This window comes from Camelus bactrianus, chromosome 8 (assembly GCF_048773025.1).
Source record: "Camelus bactrianus isolate YW-2024 breed Bactrian camel chromosome 8, ASM4877302v1, whole genome shotgun sequence".
Lineage (NCBI taxonomy): Eukaryota > Metazoa > Chordata > Mammalia > Artiodactyla > Camelidae > Camelus > Camelus bactrianus.
The window spans coordinates 8,206,894-8,229,841 of record NC_133546.1 but is presented as its reverse complement, the minus strand read 5'-3'; the positions used below and the strand labels follow the sequence as shown (position 1 = coordinate 8,229,841).

At 44.1% G+C, this 22,948-nt stretch overlaps 1 protein-coding gene across 1 annotated transcript in view; it reads left to right on the top strand.

Annotated features, from left to right (window-relative positions):
* TULP4 (TUB like protein 4) overlaps positions 1-22,948 on the top strand; it is a 209,443-nt gene that overhangs the window by 169,062 nt on the left and 17,433 nt on the right. The window contains exons 7-10 of the mRNA XM_074368075.1: positions 1,643-1,809; positions 11,390-11,614; positions 12,607-12,841; positions 20,741-20,885. Coding sequence (XP_074224176.1) covers positions 1,643-1,809; positions 11,390-11,614; positions 12,607-12,841; positions 20,741-20,885 — 772 coding nt within the window. The remainder of the gene's footprint in view (positions 1-1,642; positions 1,810-11,389; positions 11,615-12,606; positions 12,842-20,740; positions 20,886-22,948) is intronic.

Below are 22,948 nucleotides of genomic sequence, written 5' to 3'. Positions count from 1 at the left end.
ATGGTGCAGGAGCTCACTCGCCTATGCTGAGCAAAGCGGGTCAGCCGAGGGCCGTGGGGACTGAGAGCTGTTGTCCTCACTTCCGTGATACTGCAGTGAGGTTTCTGTCCTAAACAAGGTAGATTCCCTCTCTTTGCTATCCTCACCCATCAATGTTAGTTGCACCTCCCTTTGACTTCCTTGTTTTTCCAAGGCTGCTGTCCAGAGATGGCCATTTCGGGTTCATTATCACCACCAGGCTTTTCACTGAAGCATCGAGCCATTTGCACGTCCAGAGCACATTCTGGTCCACACACAAATTCTCCAGCGCCCCCACCTCATCTGTCTTTAGATCTTATTCATCGTGATACTTACTTGATTCTTTTAAGTTATTTTTCATTTTCGGATTTGTACTTAACCTTATTGACTTCTTTCTATAGGAAAAAGAAAAAAAAAACCCTCTATTTACTAATGCTTTTACTATCTCAGATTGTTGAGTTTTCCTTGTTTTCTGTTTGTAACTGCTTCCTCTCAGCCCTCTGCTACTTCTGTCTCAAGATTTCTATCTGCAACTGACTTGACAAGCAATCTCTCAGTTCCCTGGGTCTGGAGAGCTGTCTTGTCCCAGGGACCACTGTCCAATCTTAAAGGGAAGTTAAGGAACTTCAGTGACCTCAGAATGTGCTGATGTTGACATCAGAATTGGTACTACACATGAGTAAGAGAGATGCTGTTATTACATGTGACCTGGGAGAGCTCAGGAACTGGCAAATTCCAGACCCAGCTCTGAAGCCCATCCCTGTCCTGGCGGTGCACCTTTAAATTCCAGCCTCTCTGCAGGACAGGCCATGGACTTTCGGATTTCAGTGATCTTTGGATAAGCCAGATATGGTTTTAGGGTCCTGAGGAAAAAAAACTATGCTATAAATCTTATTTACTAATAGCTGATTTTACCAGCAAGAATAAATTGCTCACATTGGAATTAGACAAACCATCTAATAGCCATTTCTTACAGATATTGAGTGGCTTCTAGGTGAGCATCACATCTTCACTGTGAAAATTTCTCTGACAACACTACCACCCACAGAAGCTTTATCTTCTTTTCTGAGCCTCCAAAACATCCAAAAGCTGAGTGAAAGTCACGGCCTTCATCTGCAAACATGTCCTTTATCTGAGCGTTATCTGCCCGTTGGTGCACAGAAATCAAATGAATATAAATTTAGGCCCTGCTCTTGATCTGCATTTTCCTTTCAGCTTCTGTGAGCTCCCTGAGTCATCTCTGAGCGGGGCCCAGTCGCGGGAAGAGCACGTTGGGGTGTGCAGCATCGGGCTGTGCGGTCCCCCTCGCGCTCCCGGGTTCTTCCCATCTCCTGACGGAAGTGCTGGTTGGGAGGTGGACATTTGACACCCAGCTTCATCATATGTGGCTTCCTCCTGGTTTAGATATGTTTCAGGGGAATGCAGTCCCCATCCACATAATCAGACATCTGTGTTTAAGTAGAGTCTGTGTTGCCTTCAGGGAAATCGTAGCTGTCGTCTTCATGAGAGAAAGGGGACGAGCCACTGGTGTGTTTGCTCAGCGGTTCTGTTGTTTAAACTGCTTAAAGGAAAGTTCAGGAAGGGTACCCTCCTTGTACTCAACGTTTCTTCTCTGTGATTTCAGAGGTGGTGGCCCAGTGGTGCACGCAGGGAGACCTCCTGGCAGTCGCTGGTATGGAACGGCAGACCCAGCTCGGTGACCTTCCCAATGGCCCTCTTCTGAAGAGTGCCATGGTCAAGTTCTACAATGTTCGGGGGGAGCACATCTTTACCCTGGACACGCTTGTGCAGGTAAGGACGAGCGTCAGACACACTGACGCTGCGGCGCTAGCATGCCCCTGGCCTCCGCCGAATACACCTGAGTTGTTTCTACTCATTATATTGATCTGTCACAGAATTTAATCTTTTGTTGACCTAAATTAAATTATGGGGTATGAACCAAAAGAAATAAAGGGAAAATAAGTTTTCACCTTTCAACCAAAATACTTTATTCCATTCCCCAAATGAGTGAATGGTGAGTAAGCGGAGTGAGCTGGTGTTTATCGTCAGTCTCAGGTAGAAATCAGAAACTTGCAGAAGCGAATGCTGACCCTGATGTTGTTTGTTATGCCAGTAATGTGCCTTTACCTTTAAACTAAATTATTAAACAGTAAGTAAAAAAGCTTCAAAGTCTTTAAGAAAGTGTGGGCCCCTTGCTATTTGCTTTTATTTCCCCAAAATATTTAGACCGTTTCTGGTCTGGACCAGTTATCGTGGAGGCAAAATTCCTTCTGGTGGAGGTGCAGCAGAGACAGGTCTGAGAGTGAGTTGAGGGCTGATGGGGGTGAAAATAAACTAGGGGCTTATGTCCTAACCTTACCCAGCTCATCAGAGAGACAGGTACACCAGATTTGGGGAAATTTGTAATTAGATGCAGACAGTAATTATTTAAATATATTTTTATTGTAGCATAATACACATAACATAAAATTTACTATTTTAACCACTTTTAAGCATGTTACATTATTGTGTAACCGATTTGTAGAACTTCTTTATCTTGCAAAACTGAAACTGTATGTGTACCATCTTGTTTCTGTGAATTTGACTGTTCTTCATACCTCATGTAAGTGGCATCATCCAGTGTTTGTCTCTTTGTGTCTGGCTTGTTTCACTTAGCATGATGTCCTCGAGGTTCATCCACATTGTAGCGTGTGTCAGAATTTCCCTCCTTTGTAAGGCTGAATAATAGGCCATTATGCATATACGTCTATCTCGTTTATCCATTCATCCATCAGTGGACATTTGGTTTTCCTCCAGCTTTTGGCTGTTATGAATGACGCTGCTATAAACAGGGATATGCAAATATCTCTTTGAGCTGCTGCTTTCAGTTCTTTTAGATAAATACCCAGAAGTTGAATTGCTAGGTTATACAGTAATTCTAATTTTTTGAATTTCCACGGTGTTTGAATTTCCACGTGGCTGCACTATTTTACATCCCTGCCAGTGATGCACAGATACCAGCCTCTCTACATCCTCACCAGCACTTGTTATTTTTTGAGTTTTTGATAGGAACCATCCAAGTGGATGTGAGTGGTGTCTCATTGTGGTTTTGATTTGTATTTCCTTGGTGATTAGTTATGTTGAGCATCTTTTCAAGTACTTGACCATTTGTATATATTCCTTGGAAAAATGTCTGTTCAAGACCCTTGCCCATTTTTAAATTGAGTTATTAGTTTTTCTGTTGTTGAGTTGTAGGATTTAAATGTATCTTTTAGACAGTGTAATATCTTCCGTGAGCAGATAAGCATATTTGTTTGTTCATTTGTTCAAGCATCCAGCAAACATATTTTGAGGGGCTACTGTGCAGCTGGCCCTGAGCTCAGAGCTCTGAGCGCCAGTGTATAGGCATGTGATGCAGAAGCCACTCAAGATAACAACTGAAATCTTACATCCTGGCCAGAGTGGGCTAGTGTGTTTGAAGTGAGAGTCAGTGTTGCGCACACCTCCTCCACAAGCTTTGGAGGCAGAAGTGGTACAGGCTGCCTCAGATTAGGAATTGGAGAGATTAATGTAGCAGAAAGACAAAAAAATGGAAGGAGTTTAGGAAACTACTAAGGATGTTATAGAAATGAGCAGCCACGGAATCTGGATGGGTGGAAGCTCTGTGACCTGAGACTGTCGAGTGTAAAGTCATAATAAGGGATGTTCAGGAAGACGTGATAGCACAGGGTGGGGAGCTGTGGTTGGAAAGGAAAGTCAAATTTGTACTGTAGAAGCAAGGTAGTTGTGAGTGATGAGGCGAACCCAGGGAAGAGCCAAAGTAGCATACGTAGAGTTGAGGCCACGAGCATGAGGCTGAAGTGTGTGGCAGAATTACACAGATGTTGGAGTCCTGGTGGATTTGGGATTGAAGGAAAGATAACCTGTTTACACAGTGATTGTGACCCTGCTCCCGGTGCACTGCCCAGAGCACAGTGGGTGCTCAGTAAGTATTTGTTCAGCAGATGATGGATAGACAGTTGTCAACATGTGCTTTCTCTAGTTCTTTCCTTTGACTGTCTGAACCAGTAGGCTGTGTGCCCTCAATCAAATCTCATGCCAGCTTTCTGTCCCTAACCTAACGGAAAGACAAGTAGGAGAGGATGGGAATTGTCCGCTCTTTCTGAGTTAATCGGTCTTTCATGTCTATTAGAATGTTGGTGAAGTACAGTGCTGAAGCACACGCCACGTACATGCAGCATTGTCCACCGTTGTGTTGGATTCGGGGCACCCTTCCCACTGGCCTTCTCTTCCCCTACAGGGATTGTCCTTCCCTGCCATCTCCACTTGGGGAAGTCTGTCCTCTTAATGTCAGGGCAGTCACAGCCTTTTGCAACTCTGCCCGCAGACTGCGACCCCTCTTCTCTAAGAACCTTTAGAGTGCTTAATGCCTCTTGCGTTTATAACACCTTTCTGTTTACTGGTCTTATTTTCTTAAAGACCACATTTTCTTCATTTTTTTCATCTTCAGTATGATTAGAATATAGAAGAAGCTCGAGGGCCTTACCCATTGCAAAAGTTCTTATCAGCCATCACATGAAACTAACATAGGTCCTGAATTTAAACCGCTTGAGGTTCAGGGATCAGAGAGGGCTTTCCTTCAGAGAAAGATTTTTGCACAGTGTCTCAGCATTTTAATAAGTTGTTGATTCTTTTTTTTTCACTTGCGAGTCTTTTTCAACCATTGAAAAACTTGCCTCAATAATATAAAGTTAAATAATGATGCTACTAAAACTCAAGTACAATATTGATTCTGGGTAGCACCAGCTTAACTGTTGTCTGTAAGATTCTAAAATCACATGTTGTCTATGCTCTTCTATTCAAGTTGTCCAAAGGCAGGGACATTTTTATAGCAGGAAGGAAGTTAGGCAATTTATTGGGCTGTTTATAAGAAGAACTAAATGTGGTTTAGATTGGATGATTTATTTCCAAGTTAATGAGATTGTGGCGTATTGTATACAAAGCCGTTGCCCGGCACAAACTTGCGGCAGTCTCCCTTTAAAACGGATTCTCCTGATTTCCTCATAACAGTAGTGCCTGTGGCTGATGCTCTTGGAAGGAAGTACTATGATTTCTTTTTCTTTCCTTCCTACCTGTTGTTACTTAAAGTCTGTACTTTATCCCTCTAGCTGTTATCCGTGACCATCTATAAATACCTGCATATCTGATAACCTGACCACAAATGTGAGAGTGAGCACCACTGACTGAATGTCCACAGACCCTTTGGTTGGCTGGTTGGGTCTTGGGGGTTTGTTTGTTGTGTGTGTTTTCACTTTATGAACTTTTTTTGCATTAAAGGCAAGTTGGTGGAGTCACCTTATGTTCGATAAGGTTCAGGTGTTGATGTAAGATAGTTGGATAAAAAACTAAGAGAGGAAGAAGCTAAGTGTGGAAACTGAAAAATCAAGTAAGGGATTGCCTTTATGGGCATAGACTTCTATGCTCCGGAAGGAGACTCCTTTAGCAAAACTCTGCCTCCTTTTGTTGAGAATTAACTCTACGTGTTCTCACAAAGTGTGCTTTTCCTATTGTTTGCTGTAAATAGATAAGAAAGTCCTTTCTGGCTTGTCTGCTTACAAAATACAAGAATGGTGTGTTCTTCTTAAATGGAGGTTTGGGTGATTGAATCCTGAGCTAACTTTAATTACTGCAATTTGGGGGCCAAATCACTGTAACTTAATATTCAAAACTGTCCATGGCTCCAACCAGCACAGTTTAATGGTGACCAGTCACCGACTTGGTCTCTTTTAAAAGTGAACTCTTCTGGAAGGTTTTCTTTTTGTGTACGTGCTTATACAAATATGAAACACCCACTTCTACCAGGGGCTGTGAAACACTTGAAGTACATTTCTTATATCACAGAGACCCCCGCCTTCTTCTTAGGAGGGCAAGCGACTGGGGGGCAGGAGAGCCCTCTGACATTCACGGGGTCTGACTCCTCAGCAGATGGGTACCCATCCTGAGCCCGGAGCCCCATCAGCCAGAAACCGTGTGCCTGGATGGCCTCATTTTCCTGTCCTGGGCCAGTGTAGCTGGCTTGACCCCTTTGTTGTCTGTTGACTCTAATCCTGCTTGAACAGCTTATCTTTAACATGGAAAGGACACCCTGCGTTTTCCTCCCCTTCAATTTTTAGAGGACTCTATGCAACACACTGCTATATACAGAAATAGTGGTGTGGTGAGGAAGCGTTCAATGCCAGTTAAAAACATGATCAACTCCCTCATCTCAGGCCGCTGCTGAAACGTCCTCCTTGGAAGCCTTCTCCGCTCCCGTCTGTCTGAAACGACCGCCTTGCTCTTTCTCTAGCCCTTTATCCTTCTGTTTGTGCTTTGTAGTGATTTCACTGTCACGTAGCCCTGTCACGGAGGCTGAGACTTCTCTCTCCCCATCTCTCCTCAGAACGTCGGCTCCATGAAGGCAGGGAATTTATTTTATTCCGTGTCAGTCCCTAACACCCAGGATGTGTCTGGACCATTATAAACATTTAACAGATATGTACTGATATTTACTGATGCAGTGAGAGATGCTGACAGCTCAGCAGATGAATAAATGATTGGCTAGATGCGTGGTGGGTGTTGTGCAGGAGCACGAGGTGAGGTTGGGGGAACTTGGTGTGTCTTCACATGCCATGGGGGTTGAAGCTGGCTGTGGGCATTCCATAAAGCTGTATGTAGCGGGGGAAGACAAGTGAGCAGACTAACCTGCTCTCCTTTTAGGTGGCTCGGCATCTGACAGGACAGCCTGACCGCACTGACCCCTCCCTGAGCGCCATGTGAACGGCAGCCTCTCCCCTCAGGACACCTGTCATCACTCCATCACACTCACCAGAGCACCGGATTCCACCACACTGACACTCCATGAAATGCACTCATGTTCTTGCCCTTTTGCCTCAGATTTAAGTGGAAAATATGTGAATTTCCCTATACAAATTAAGATTTGAATGTTATCAACTTCACAATTCTAGCCATTGGTTCTTAAAATAGTCATTTTGTGTGATTTGAGAAGGCGATTAAGTCCACAGATTTACAGCTGAGTTTTCCCCTAGCAGACAGCAGCTGTTCAGACAAAAACATTAATCTGTGGGAGTTGCGCTGGTGTGGACCCTTGTGTGCTCCCAGGTTTGCAGGAAGAGAGCACCTGGCACGTTGCTCTTCTGCTGCAGCTAATCCCAGGGAGCGGCAAGTTCCCCGGGCAGGCGGCGCTCTGCTGGGGAGGGCCGTGGGCGGGCTGGCAGTGGATTCCTGTCCTGCTAGCGCCACAGACCCTAGAGGACCTGGCGGCAGAAATCGCTGATGGTGACGTGGCTAAATCAGGACGCCCCGCATCCATGTCTGTGAGCACCTCGACTCTTGCTCTTTCTGAAACAGCAGAACATTTGTAGTGAGGTCTTTGTAGGCTGGAGTGCAGGAAAATGAGCACCAGCAAGAAATGAGACTTAGGAAGTAAGATGAGATGTAAAAAAGTATTTAAAAAAAAAGGTAAAAAGAATTTTTGTGTGTGTTAATTTTCCTACTTATTTATTTCCATCTTTCTTAGGGTGTAATTGATATGAACATTTTAATATGAACTTAAGTATTTCAGTGTGGTTACCACTGTGAGGCTAGCTAACAGCTCAGTCTCGTAATTACCATCTCTTTTCTGTGGTGAGAACATTTAAGATCTCTCTTAGCAAATTTTAAGTATTAGTACAGTATTGTTAACTGTGATCGCCATGCTGTGCATTGGTTCCCAGGTAATAAGGACTTTCTATGGGCTCACAGGACTTATAGGGATCCTGAGAGCTCATGGCCCTACTGCCTGGCCTCAGACTCAGTGATAATCACGATAATCAATTTCCCGACGTCACTGATACCTCAGAATTTCAGACAAGAGGATCAGCGCTCACTGGTTGTAAATTCTTCCTTATTTTTCTAATACAGTCTTAAGATTTATTATGGCAAAGGTGCCAGTATTTATTTTGCTACTTTATTATCTTACATGGAATATATGTTGTGAAAATAAATTAAATGAGCATGATTTCCCCCTTTACTGAAATGAATAATCACTGACTTGGGCAAATAAGTGAATGCTGTACCCCAGGTTACTGTGCTGTAAATTCCTGGTGGTGGTTTCCTTGTCACCTTGCTCCAGGTAACAGTTACTCCTTTGAGACCCCTACAGGCATCACCTCTCCAGGCTAAATAATTTCAGCTCTGTTTTCCAGTTCTAGTTTTTAGTCCCTTCACTCCTCCTTGCTGAGAATTCTGTTTTCCTCCGTTTGCAACGCCCGGTGTGCTGCTGTTTCACACTCACCCAGCGGTGCTGCTTGGCTGGTTTATCCCAGTGCGCGGGTCTGGTGACCTGTGGGTTCTTTTCTGCTGTAATGACCATTCCAGTCATTGCCCACTTGCTGTTTATGCAGCTCGTTTCTCCTCTTGTCTGTTTGCCTTTTCTACACATATGTTGTTCTGTTTGTTTCTGAGTAAAATAGCCTTGGCCAAGTGGATTAAGGGAGAACCATGGGGAGAATTTGGGTCCATCACTGTATTTGTGATGGACAGAGAGGCAGCACATTGTAGTAAGATGAGCATGATCTGTGGGGTTGGGAGATGGGTGTGCTGTCCTGTGGATCAGCTGTAACTGAGTCAGGTAACTCTCTTAGCCTCAGTTTCCACATATGTTAAATGGGAATAATGATGCCTACGTGGCAGAGTTAAGAAGATTAAATGAGATAATATATGTGCCTATTAAGGTACTTAATGTGCTATTGGAATGTAGTAAGGTTTTTTTTTCCCTTGTTTTGTTTTTTTAATATATCTTTATTGAAGTATAGTCAGTTTACAATGTTGTGTCAATTTCTGGTGTACAGCACAATACTTCAGTCACATAGGAACATACATACGTTCGTTCTCATATTCTTCACCATAAGATTACTACAAGATACTGAATATAGTTCCCTGTGCTATACAGTATAAACTTGTTGTTTATGTATTTTATATATATTAGTTAGTATCTGCAAATCTTGAACTCCTAATTTATCCCTTCCCACTCCCTTCCAGCCCTGGTAACCATAAGTTTCTTTTCTATGTCTGTGAGTCTGTTTCTGTTTTGTAAATAAGTTCATTTGTCTTTTTTTTTTATTCCACATATGAATGATATCATAGGTATTTTTCTTTCTCTTTCTGGCTTACTTCACTTAGAATGACAATCTCCAGTTTCATCCATGTCACTGCAAATGGCATTATTTTATTTTTTATGGCTGAATTCCATTGTACAAAGATACCACAACTTCTTTATCCGGTCATCTGTCAATGGACATTTAGGTTTCTTCCATGTCTTGGCTATTGTAAATAGTGCTGCTATGAACATTGGGGTGCAGGTGTCTTTTGAATTAAGGTTCCCTCTGGACATATGCCCAGGAGTGGGCTTGTGAAATGTAGTAAGTTTTTAAGACATGATTGTTACTTTTCTTACAATGGGTAGTGATTATACCTGTAAATAAATAGAGGATTTTTATCCAGTTTGAAAGTCTGTAAAGTGATTTAATTTCCTTTTTACAGAGATGTGAGATATCATAATGATCATTTTATAGAAGACCCTCCCAAAACATATCATCAGCTGTTATGCAGAGATAATTGCTATGAAAAGCACAACCAGGAGGAGGGAGGGGAAAGGAGGAGGAATATGTATATTCTTCCCTTGTGACCACTGGCATGTCAGGCAGATGGACTCAGAAGTCATGGAAATTAGAGGAAAATGCCTGATGTTTTTGCAGCCAGTTCCAACCAGTCAGATTGTACTAATTGGAAACTGTTTTTCATTGCTTGAGCTATAGGTTGTAAACATTATCTTAGGAGACTCGGGCATGGCAGGGTGATGGTACAGCTTTAAGACAGAGCATGATTTTGCTGCTAGTAGAACTTTTGTCCTAAACTGCGCTCACCGGCATTGATACAAAAGAAATATTTTTTGTATGTATTTTATGTGTTGTCTGCCTTGTCTTCAGCAGTGATTGTGTCTTGCTCTAAATGAACAGTTTCCTCTATGGGGTCTACATTCTCTGTGGGATCCTCTTTTAAGGAGGCCCATCTTGGAAGTCCTCTGGAAGCCCCCAGACTGAGCTCCTGGCTCCGGGGTCTGCCCCCAGGACGCTGTGGCTGTGGTCCTGCCCAGCGGCTGCCCGCCTCACTGTGATGGAAATGAAAGATGGATCATCTTCATCCTTGCATTTTGTTTTGAAGTTGAAACCAGGATTAGCTGACCCTGGAGGCTATTTTAAGCAAGTGTCTTCATGTGTTCCTTTTATCTTGATGTTTGTCGCTGAAGTGTTGTGAAAGTTCTGTTCCTGTCTGTCATTCATATAAAAGGTCTGGTATCCCCACTTCTGATCCTTGAAGCCCCTCAAGACTTCACTTCATTAAATTAGAATTCCATCTGTCTGGCTCAGAATCAGAGATTTTCTCACTGCTTTTCTGTCACAACCCTCCACCTCTTTCTTTCTTGGCTGGTCTTTCTTAGGTGGCACCTCTGAACTTTGGATTTTTTCCCCAGTACACCAGTTTCTAACTTGCATATTTGGATTTCAGCCTCTTTAAAAAGTAAAGCAAATGATGGCCACAAACACCTAGAGTGGCCCACAGAAACTGTGTTCCTCTCTCTCCCCCTTTCAGATAGCTTTCCACCTTCTTTCTCTGCCTCATCAGCTCAAGGGTGGTTGAGAATAACAGTGACTGAGGGCCTGTGGGTTATAGCCTGTGATGGGTCCCAGAAGCACTTTGATATCTTTATCTCCTTTTAATCCCCCCAGCTCTCATTTTACTCATGAGAAAGTAAAAGACTTCCAGGGGTTATATAACATTCCCTGTGTCACAAGCTTGTGAACCCAAATCCAAAGTCAACTTCACTCTGAAATGCTCCTTGTCAGGATGAAAGGGGAGGGCCATCTAGTCTACCTCCTCACTACCTCTCCAAGCCTTGGGAACTACCACTGGTTACTTGGGGATCCAGGTAACCAGAGCTTCAGTAAGGAGTATGGGTTACTATACTGCGAGCTGTTTGCACCTCCTGGCAGAAACCTCATTATATGGACCTACATTGGGTTTTATGGTACCAAATTAAATGAGATAATACATATAAAAGAACATTTGTAACACTGTTGCCCTGCTTTGGGGTCTGGCCTGGGGATCTAACTATTTTTCAAGGAAAATACTGACTTTTTATAATATAGGACTTGACATTGTCTGTTGTGCTGTTTAAAACCAACATCCTGAAAATCTCTTAGACCATTTTATTTTGCTTGACATGATATGCATGGTCTTTCTTTGCTCACCACAAGAGCAGAAGCTTAAGCAGTCTCCCTTCACCTCCTGGCAGCGCCCCATCATCTCCATCTGTTGGGGACACCGGGACTCACGGCTGCTCATGGCATCAGGACCAGCCCTATACGTGGTACGTGTGGAGCACCGAGTATCCAGCCTGCAGCTGCTGTGCCAGCAGGCCATTGCCAGCGCCCTGCGAGAGGACAAGGACGTCAGCAAGCTGACCCTGCCCCCCCGCCTCTGCTCCTACCTCTCCACTGCCTTCATCCCCACCATTAAGGTAAAGCCTTCCCCTCTTCTGCTCCCTCCTCACCCCAGCTGCCTGCTCCCTCCTGAAGGGACTGCCAGGAGGAGAGCAGAGTCAGGGGAGACGGGCTAGAGTCCCAGACCAGGAGCACAGAAGTCACAAGGCTCCTGAGAGTTCCACCCTGGCCTCCCTGCGTGCCGCCTGTCCCTAGCGTTCGTGTCCACCAGGGATTCGCCTTGTGTGACGGCTTCCTCACGCAAAGGCAGTATTCTGGGCTTGATTGCCAGGTCATCCTGCTGATCAGTCTGCCCATTCAGTCCTGACTTGCTGGCAGGTGCTGCCATGAGTCCCCCTTGAGAAAGTGGGAAGCATGTTCCTAGAAGTCAAGTAACTCGCTCAATCGTAGGTACGGGAATGGTCAGGATTGAAACCAGTTTCCTCACCACTGTGCTGAGGTGGGGCGGCCCCCACCCAGCACTCCTGTCAGCGTCCTTCATACCGATCGTACCCTGGAAACCAGGCTGTTCTGCGTGGTGGTGTGTGGAACACAGCTGCCAATTGCTGTTCAAGGGTGGGCTTCCCCCTTAACCGTGGGCCCTCTGCACCTTATCTCCTTTTCTGTATTCTCCTTTTTGTTTTCTATCTTTGCTTCTAAGTATCACATTGGCTTGTTGGTTACTTTTTTCCTCAAACAGCAGAGTTTAGAATCTGTTATGATTTTTTTCAAGCTGGTTTACAGTCTTGCTTCTGCAGTAGTGATTCTCAACCCTGGCTGCATGGTACAGTCACCTGGAGAGTTTGCAGAAAATGCACATGCCCAGGCCCACCCCCAGCAAGTCCAGTTTCATTGTCTAAAGTGGAGTCTGGCTTAGGTACTTTTTAAAAGCTCCCAGGAGATTCTGACATGCACCCAGAGCGTGAATCACTGTTTACAGTATGTGGTTAACTCTCCCTGAGCTGCAGCCAGTGCTCTGTCAGAGTACCCAGTGATGCCCACACTCTTTTCCTCCCCCGCCCACCTCCAGCCCCCAATACCAGACCCCAACAACATGCGGGACTTTGTCAGCTACCCGTCGGCTGGCAACGAGCGTCTGCACTGCACCATGAAGCGCACAGAGGACGACCCGGAGGTGGGTGGCCCGTGCTACACGCTCTACCTGGAGTACCTGGGCGGGCTCGTGCCCATCCTCAAGGGCCGGCGCATCAGCAAGCTGCGGCCGGAGTTCGTCATCATGGACCCGCGGACCGATGGCAAATCAGGTGGGCCCCTTGCCAGAGGCACTGAAGACCTGTCGGGGGTGGTTGCGGAATAGCCTTCCTGACGACCCGTGCAAAGACAGTGCCTGTTTATGCAATGCGAGCCCATGTTGGCTGGCAAGGAGCATCCTTGAAGCTGCTCTTTTTCCAAAATCCTATTGATGTTAATGATTCTCTGAATGTACTTCATGACAAGTTTTTAACAGCATTTCATATGGCTTTGTGTGGTTGGGGCTGTGGGTAGCAGAAACATGGGCCCTCAGCCAAGGGGAAGCCAGCACAGGCCTTCTGGGGGTGATAGATTCCTGTGTCAGGTGCTCACCGAGGGTCTCTGTGTCCTGCGGAGCCTGTTGGAAAGTAGTGGTGAGGGGCTGTCTGCTCCCTGAGTGAACGATGGAGCTAATGTTTTCTAACCTTCAGCCTGCTCCTCCACCTCCCAGTAGAGTCTTGCTTCTGCTCCTCAATAGTCTACCATTAACTGCTTTTTAGCTGACTACCAAGAAGAATTTCTTGCTCATCCTTAGAGATTTTGGCATGAAGAACCACCCCTTCCTTCCAGAAACTCTCCTAGAGCCTCCAGAGGGAAGGAACTGTGTGCTTTTTGTTGGTACCGTGTGTGCTACCCCAGTGTCACCACTGGTGACCATTGTGGCCTCCATCCCCAGCCAGCACTACCTGCCCACCCAGACCTTCTGCCACCTCCCCGTGAAGTCTGGCACGCCACTCACAGCAGAGTGTGCCTGGTGCTGCTCAGTCGGCTGCTGATAGCCCCCGGGGCACGTGGTAGTTGTCAGGCCAGGGCTCTGCCTGACCCCCTGAATGCTGAGGGCCTGGAGGGAGGGAACTGAGGCATCTTTGTGCCCCCAGTGCTGGCAGGTACCTGACCGTGACACAGCATGGGTTGAATTGGACTTGGCATTAGTGCACACTTGTTCTCTCCACCTCCCAGCTCCCGTTCATGCTCCGCCGACTAGACTGGCCTCTGCCCCTCATTACACCCCTGAAGCCACTGTGTCGTGTGGCACAACTGGGGTTACCGCGGTGTCACAGTGCAGGACAGCCTTGGCTGCCTTGCCCACGCTGAGTGCTCACGCAGTTGTTCCCTCCGTCTGCTTTTCTTTATTCATTCGGCTTCTGTGGCAGCATTCCGCTATCAGTGTTACTGTATGCAATTGAAAGCAGTAAAGCTGTGCTTTAAATTATTGGATATTAGTCAGGTTTTTTTTTTTTTTTTTTTTTTGACTCATGTGACGAACTCCTACCAAGAGCAGGGAGAGCGAGCAGAAGAATCGGAGCTGGTGAGAAGGAGGTGGGAAGGAGGGAGGCCAGGAGGCAGAGTGAGAAAAACGGGAGCCGTGGACGGAAAGCGCGGTTTCAGGGCTGGGAGAGAAGAGAGCCGCCGGCCGCGGGAGGGGAGGCGCGGGGCCGAGCCGGGACCCTGGCCCGTCTTCTCACCGATGCCGCTGCCTCTAAGGTCCCTCCTGGGTATATAATTTCATAAAGCTGTGCTCAGATTACATCTTGAGGGGAACGTAGGTGAAGAGCTTGCTCTGTTCCCCGGGGCGTGTGAATTTCTCACTGAAGAACAGGGCAGCAGGAGCAGGGAGGGCGCCTGGGGCACCGGGACCGAGCCTCCAGAGGCCTCGCTTGCTCGGAGCCTGCCCTGACGGCCTCAGCACCTGCTTCTCCTCAACGCTCACGTTTATCAGCTCGCACCACACCAGGCTGACTCAGTCACTAACAGTCCTGCAGGGAAGGAGATGTTTTATTTTTATAATTAAAAGAATTTAAAAGTTGTAAAGCGAAGCGATTCAATAACATGTATTTGGTGCCTACTTTGCACGTGGTCCTTGAGTCTCCTGCAGTTATGAAGCAACACCAGGGTGTCTGTGTTTTCAAGGAGTTTATAATCCCTTTTGGCAGTAAGACAACACTTGAGAAATTCATTTAAAAAGTCAAGATTTAAATACCTTGAGACAAAAACAGAAAATGCATCACAAGGCAGAATATGACCAATTGCCAACTGAATGGTATATGTGAGTGGGTGCGGAGGAAGAAAGTCCTGACGTGGACAAGCCAGGAATTTCCCATCGTGAGAAGCTGACTCACTGTTTCAGGCCTGCATGTCGTGGTTTCTCAGGTGTGGCCCGTGGGCCGCCTCCCTGCAAGCCAGCTGGGATGCTTGGTTAGATACGGCCTCCGGGGCCTGCGCCTTGGATTGATTCAGCAGGTCTGGGGCGAGGCCTAGAAGTCTGCAACTTAATGGCTGCCCAGGTGATTGTTAAGTTTTGAAGTTTGTGATCCACTGTTGTAGATATTCTCAACTCAACAAATATGTTCCTTAAAATTACCAGTGTGTGTTTTTATAATAGAAAGCATGAGTCCCAGTAAATTTTTTTAGCAAAAATCAACCGGTTTGCAAAAGGAATCCTTAGAGCTTGCTATGGCCTCAATTGTGTCTCCCCGAATTCACAGTTTAAAGCCCTAACCCCTAGTGTCACTGTATTTGGAGATACGGTTTTTAGGGGGTAATTAATGTTGTCATAAGGGTGGGGTCCTAATCCAATAGGCTTGATAGCCTTAGAAGAAGATGAGGAGGGAGAGCTCGCTCTCTCCCCCGACACGCATGCACCAAGGAAAGGCCATAGAGCACATGGCAGGAAGGTGTGTGTCTGCAAGCCGAGGATCCATCCATGCTGATCTTGGGACTGCTTGGCCTCTGTTACCGCATGAGCCAATTCCTTATCCTCTCTCTCTCTCCACCTGTGTGTGTGTGTGTGTGTGTGTGTGTGTGTGTGAATCTCCTGTTGGTTCTTTTTCTCTGGAGAACATGAATAATACAGATTTTAATACTGAGAAGTGGGGTGCTGCTGAAACAGATACCTTAAAATGTGGAAGCACAAAACATTAAAAGATCATACACTATGATCAAGTGGGATTTATCCCAGGGATGCAAGGATTTTTCAATATGCACAAATCAGTCATTATGATACATCACATTAATAAATTGAAGAATAAAAACCATATGATCATCTCAATAGATGCAGAAAAAGCTTTTGATAAAACTCAGCATCCATTTGTGATAAAAAAAAAAACTCTTCAGAAAGTGGGCGTAGAGAGAACATACCTCAACATGATAAAGGCCATGTATGACAAACCCACAGCGAACATTATACTCAGTAGTGAAAATCTGAAAGCTTTTCCTCTAAAATCAGGAACAAGAGAAGAGTGCCTCTCTTGCCACTTTTATTCAATATAGTTTTGAAAGTTCTAGCCACAGCTATCAGAGAAGAAAAAGGAATAAAAGGAATCTAAATTAGAAAAGAAGTGGTAACTGTCACTGTTTGCACTGACATGATACTATACATAGGAAAATCCTAAAGACACTACCAGAAAACTATTAGAGCTCTTCAATGAATTCAGTAAAGTTGCAGGATACAAAATTAATACGCAGAAATCTTTTGCATTTCTAGACCCTAGCAACACAATTCAGAAAAAGAAATAAAGGAAGCAATCCTATTTACCATCACATCAAAAAGAACAAAATACCTAGGAATAAACCTACCCAAGGAGGGAAAAGATTTTTCCTCCAAAAACTGTAAGACACTGGTTAAAGAAATTGAAGTCAACACAAACATGTGGAAAGATATACTGTGTTCTTGGATTGAAAGAATCAATATTGTTCAGATGACCGTACTACCCAAGGCAATCTACAGATTCAGTGCAATCCCTATCAGATTACCAATGACGTTTCTCACAGAGCTAGAACAAAAAAAAAAATTATAAATCTGTATGGAAACATAAAAGACCATGAATAGCCAAAACAATCTTGAGAAAGAAAAACAGAACTGGACTTCAGATTATACTGCAAAGCTACAATAATCAAAACAGTATGAAACTGGCACAAAAACAGACACATGGATCAATGGAACAGGATAGAAAGCCCAGAAATAAACCCATGCACTTATAGTTACTAAATCTACGACAAAGGAGGCAAAAATATAAAATGGAAAAAAGACAGTCTTTTCAATCAGTGGTGCTGGGAAAACTGGACAGCTACGTGTAAAAGAATAGTATTAGAACACTCTCTAACATTGTATACTAAAATACTTAAAATAGATTAAAGACCTAAATGTAAGACTAGATACTATAAAACTTCAAGAGGAAAACATAGGCAGAATCTGACATAAAAATCACAGCAATATTTTTTTGGATCTGTCTCCTAGGGTGATGGAAATAAAAACAAAAATAAATGGGACCTAATTAAACTTAAAAGCTTTTGCACTGTGAAGGAAACAAAACAAAAAGGCAACCTACGGACTGGGAGAAATTATTTGCAAATGATGCGACTGACAAGGGATTAATTTCCAAAGTATACAAATGGCTCATGCAGCTCAATATCAAAAAAACAAACAACTCAATCAAAAAATGGGCAGAAGACCTAAATAGATGTTTCTCCAAGAGGACATACAGATGGCCAGCAGGCACGTGAAAAGATGCTCAATATTGCTAATTACTAGAGAAATGCAAGTCAGAACTACAGTGAGGTATCCACACCAGTCAGAATGGCCATTGCTAAAAAAGTCTATAAATAATAAATGCTGGAGAGGGTGTGGAGAAAGGAGAACAGTATGGAAGTTTCTTTTTTATTTGTTTGTTTTTGTTTTTGTTTTGTTTTGTTTTGTTTTATTAACTTTTTTATCGAGTTATAGTCATTTTACAATGTTGTGTCAAATTCCAGTTATACATGAACATACGTATATTAACTGTCACATTTTTTTTGCTGTGAGCTACCACAGGATCTTATAGATATTTCCCTGTGCTGTACAGTATAATCTTGTTTATCTATTCTGCATATGCCTGTCAGGATCTACAAATTATGAAATCCTAGTCTGTCCCTTCCCACCCCCCACCCCCTTGGCAACCACAAGTTTGTATTCTATGTCTATGAGTCTGTTTCTGTTTTGTATTTATGTTCTTTTTTTTTTTTTCTTAAAAAAATAAAAATAGAGTTACCATATGATCTAGTAACCCCACTCCTGGGCACATATTCGGAAGGAACTCTAATTTGAAAAGACATATGCACCCCAGTGTTCATAGCAGCACCATTTACAATAGCCAAGACATGGAAGCAACCTAAATGTCCATTGACAGATGACTGGATAAAGAAGATGTGGTACAAACAGACAATGGAATACTACTCAGCCATAAAAAAATAAAATAGTGCCATTTGCAGCAACATGAATGGACCTAGAGATTATCATATTAACTGAACTAAGTCAGACAGAGGAAGACAAATATCACATGATATCACTTATATGTGGAATCTTAAAAAAATGATACAAATGAACTTATTCACAAAACAGAAACAGACTCACAGACATAGAAAACAAACTCATGGGTACCAAAGGGGAAAGGGTTAGGAGAGGGATAAATTAGAAGCTTGGGATTAACATATGCACACTACTAGATATAAAATAGTAAACAACAAGGATTTACTGTATAGCACAGGAAACTATATTCAATATCTTGTAATAAACTAATGGAAAAGAGTCTGAAAAAGTATGTATGTGTGTGTGTGTATATGAATCACTTACAACTGAAACTAACACAACATTGTAAATTAACTATATTTCAGTTTAAAAAAATGGTTAAAAAATGTGGAAGCAACTTTGGCCCTGGGCCCTGGGTGGGGACTGGAAGAGGTCTGAGGTACATGTTAGAAGCATGGAAATTAGGGCAATTTCTGGTGAGGTCTCAAGGCAGAAGTGAGGAACATATTATCAGAAACTGGATCCTTTTTATAAAGAGGCAGAGAACTTGGCTGAACTGTGTTCTAGGTTTTGCGGAAGATAAAACTTGCAAGCCAGTGAAACATATTTCCCTGAGCAGATTTCTAAAGGGTTTTGAAGGAGTGGCTTGGTTCCTCCACACTGCTTAGAGTTAAGTCAGAAGGGAGAAGATGAATTGAAGAGGCAATTGTTAAGCACAAAATAATGAGAACTTGAAGATTTGAAAAATTCTCAGCCTATCCATACAGGATGAGATGAAGGAAAGCTGTTGGGCCTCTTGGATTTGACAGGGTGGGATGATAGATCTATTTGTAGGAACATACACTGTTCTTCAAGAGGGAAAAAACCCCAACGGCGATTCAGAAGTCATCAGGGTCACTGCCTCGGTTTCAACAGGCAAGACAGCCTCAGCCCAGAGCCTTGAAGACAAGCCCCCAGCCCAGCAGAACCATGGAGGTGACACCACTACCCCAGTGGGCGGAGTACTGAACCAAAGGGGTTATTCTTGAGCCTTAAGATCTAATGGAATCCCCCTTCCTAGGTTTTGGACTTGCTTAGGATCCATCACTCTTCCTTCTTTCCCATTTCTTCTCCCTCTTGGAATGGAAATATCCTGTGCCTGTCCCACAGCTATTTTGGAAACACAACCAAAGGGGTTATTCTTGAGCCTTAAGATCTAATGGAATCCCCCTTCTTAGGTTTTGGACTTGCTTAGGACCCATCACTCTTCCTTCTTTCCCATTTCTTCTCCCTCTTGGAATGGGAATATCCTGTGCCTGTCCCACAGCTATTTTGGAAACACATAACTTGTCTGGTTTCACTGGTTCACAGCTGGAAAGGAATTTTGCCTCAGTGTGACTTTACTTCAAGTTTCACTGGTGTCTGATTTAGATGATATTTACATGAGACCTTGGACTTCAGTGACTGTTGATGTTGGAATGAGTTTATAAAACTTCTGGGGCTGTTGGGATGGACTGAGTGTATTTTGCAGGGGAGATTGACATGAATCTGAGCGGGGAAGCAGGGCTGGGATGATATGGACTGTATTTGCAAATAGGGCTCAGAAACTTAGAGCCGAGTTTGGATTAACAAACTCATCCTTTCTAATGTAAATAGCCCTTTTGAATGATAAAATCATTCATATTCTCTAAATTATTTCGTTCAGCTTTTTGATTACCTGGCAAGGCTCCTGGAGCCTGGAGGGATGAGACTTTAGTCAGGAGAACGCAGCGTTTCTGACGAGTAATGTACTTCAGTGAGGGCAGAGCTGGGTTTTGAGTGATGAGGGAATTCGAGGGGTGAGGAAGGCAGCTGAGGAGAAGGATTTGGGGAGGGATGTCAAACACGAACTCCATCCACTGCAGTTTTGTGACGGCCTGCTCTATGCACATCACCTGCTGCCTTGGGGCCTTGCATCTTCTGCCTGATGGCCCCCTGGATCCCATACAGGCGCCCTTAGTGGAGCCCCCAGCTACCACTGCACGTCCTACTACTTGGGTCTTCCTTCCAGCCATTGCTCGAAGCTGAGGCGCCTGAGGTGGGAGAGCCAAGCTCCACGGGCAACACTGTGGCAATTCCAGGAAACCACGTGGACCACCTGGCATCCAGATGTAAACTTCCGGGAGTCCCTAAAACAGATCTGACGCAGAGCAGGCCTGGAATCAGCAGGGGTCTTTCCAGGTCCCTGGTCAGCAGCAGATCCTGGGAGGAGTCACTGAGTCAGCAGGCCCCTTGCTTGGCCCGGGTTCGGGGCAGCTGCCAGCCCCTGTGGCATCCGGACGGGTGCCTGGTGTGTCATGAGGCGCAACACCACAGCCATTTTGGCTCCAGCTTTCAGCGCAGTAAACAGGGCCAGATGGTTTTGTACATTCCAGAGGCATTCAAATCCATGCCCATTTTGATAGCAGTACAAATAATTGCCTACTTTTGCTTAGAAAATGTAATAGCATAAAAATGTAAAAGGAAAACAATGTTCTGCTCTTTTGTTTCATTCTCTAGACTGAAAATAATGGCCTGTAGAGTCAGTCGGGCCTCTGGTTTCTAGTAATGACCATTTTTAGGGTCTGATTGATGTCACTCCCCTAAATTTTGCTGGTTGGTGTCTTACCAGATGAAATCTATGGAAACAGCTTGATTTCTACCATGATTGACAGCTGCAACTGCTCAGACTCCAGTGACATCGAGCTGAGTGATGACTGGGCTGCCAAGAAATCTCCCAAAATCTCCCGAGCTAGCAAATCACCCAAACTCCCAAGGTAATCTCTGTCTTTAGGGGTGTGGAGTGCGCTTCCTTTTTTGTGTCTCGAGGTGTGTCTGTGTTGCGTCTGCAGCAAAATCCCATTGAAACCGACATCTGAGCACAGCCAGAGCATCCCTGCCTTTCATCTGGAAGAGCTGCCTGCAATGATCAGAGCCTCCTTCATCCTTTCCTCCAGGGTAGAAAAAGACATCCAGTAGGAAGTCTGCTAAACCTGCAGAATTTCTAGGGGTTGGCACTGATGGTGGGTGACATGGGGTGGCCATAGCCAGGAAGCTTGTTTTTTTCTTCCAGGTTGAGGAAAGTAAGAAAATGGTGTTACAGTGTATGTAATGTGTTGAAGAGAATGCCAAATTAAATGCCTATAATGCTGTAACAGGGAAAAAATAGTGAACTTTAAAAAACAAGTTAGTTCCTTAAGGTTTGTCCTAAGGAGTGGCAAAAAGCTGAGTAGATGGAAGGGCCTGTGGTGTTGTAGGTGAGAAACCCCACATTTCCCGTCCTGGCTCCCTGACCTGGATGCCAGTTTCCTTACTTATGGAAGTTAAAGGGTGAACCAGATCTTCACTAAGATCCCTCTAGCTCAAAAATTCTCTGACGCTGTGCAAAACTAAGGTAACTCACCTGCCCAGATCTTAAACATAATTCACTGAGCAGTTGATAAAGCAGTGTTTTCACCACCCAGCTGAAGATGAGATTTCCGTCACCCTGGGAAGTTCCCTGGGCCCTTCCCTTTCCATACCCACTCCCTAGAGTGATCACTGTTCCAACATCTATCCCCATAGATTAGTTTTACTTGTCCTTGGACTTCATGTAAATGGCATCAAACAGTACGTGCTCTTTTTTTATTTGGCATTTTTGTTCAACATAATGATTTTGATTCATTTATGTTGTTGTTGCATGTGTCAATGGTTTGTTTTTCTTTTTTGTTCTGTGGAATTCCTTTGTAATGATTATACTATGGTTTGTTTATTCCATTTACCAATTGATGGGTATTTGGTAGTTTCCAGTTTGGGGCAATTATGAATAAAAAACTGCTGTAGACATTCTTACACAAGACTTCCTGTGGACAAATGCACTTGTTTATCCCAGGTATGTTCTTACAAGGGGAGTTGCAGGACCACGGGCTGAACATGTGTTTAACTTCATTGGAAAGTGCCAGACAGTATTCCAAGGTGCCTGTACCATTTTAGATTCCTACCAGCAGTGTTTGAGAGTTCTTACTGCTTCCATTCTCACCTACAGTTGTATGTCATTTAAAAAATAATTTTATCCATTCTGGTGGGTGTGTAGTGGTATCTCATTGTAGTTAAACTCTGTTCTCTGCAGTAAGTGGTGATGCTAAGCAGCTTTCTATATATGTTGGCCAAATTTGGATCTCTTCTTTTGTGAAGTATCTGTTCAAGTCTTCTGCCCATTTTTTATTGAGTTGTTTTTCTCTTAATGAGCTGTGAGATTCTTCCTGTATTCTAACTGTGAGTCCTTTGGCAGATATATGGACTGTCATATAATCCAATATCTGAATTTCTTCTTTTATGCTTAATGCTTTTGTACCCTGTTTAGGAAATCTTTATCTTCCCTAAGGTCATGAAGATAATTTCTTCTGTTCTAGATGCCTAAGTTTTAGCTTTCACACTTAGATGTCAGGTTAATTTTATACCTCAGATTAATTTTTGTGTATATATGAGTTAGGGGTAAGTGTTCGTTTTTTCCCATATGGATATCCATTTGCTTCAGGAATCTGATTGATTAATTTTTTTTATCTTCATTCTAAACTTGTTAAAATGACAAATAAAATAACAAACTTTCCTACACTTCTGCAGTGTTTCAGTTTTTCTCACTCCTTGAACAGAGAGGACTATTAATACATAAGCAACCAGATCCTCCACCTGTAGACATCCTCTGAAAGCTCTTGGGTGTTGGGGTCTCAGAGCTGGTCCTCCTTCCTCCCGCCTTTCTCGCATTGAGGTTCCCCCCCTCCACAGCAGCCTCGCTAATCGTCCTTGCCCAGAGCCTCCAGCTGGGTCCCTGTCAGCCCTCGATGGCTTATCAAGCTCTCAG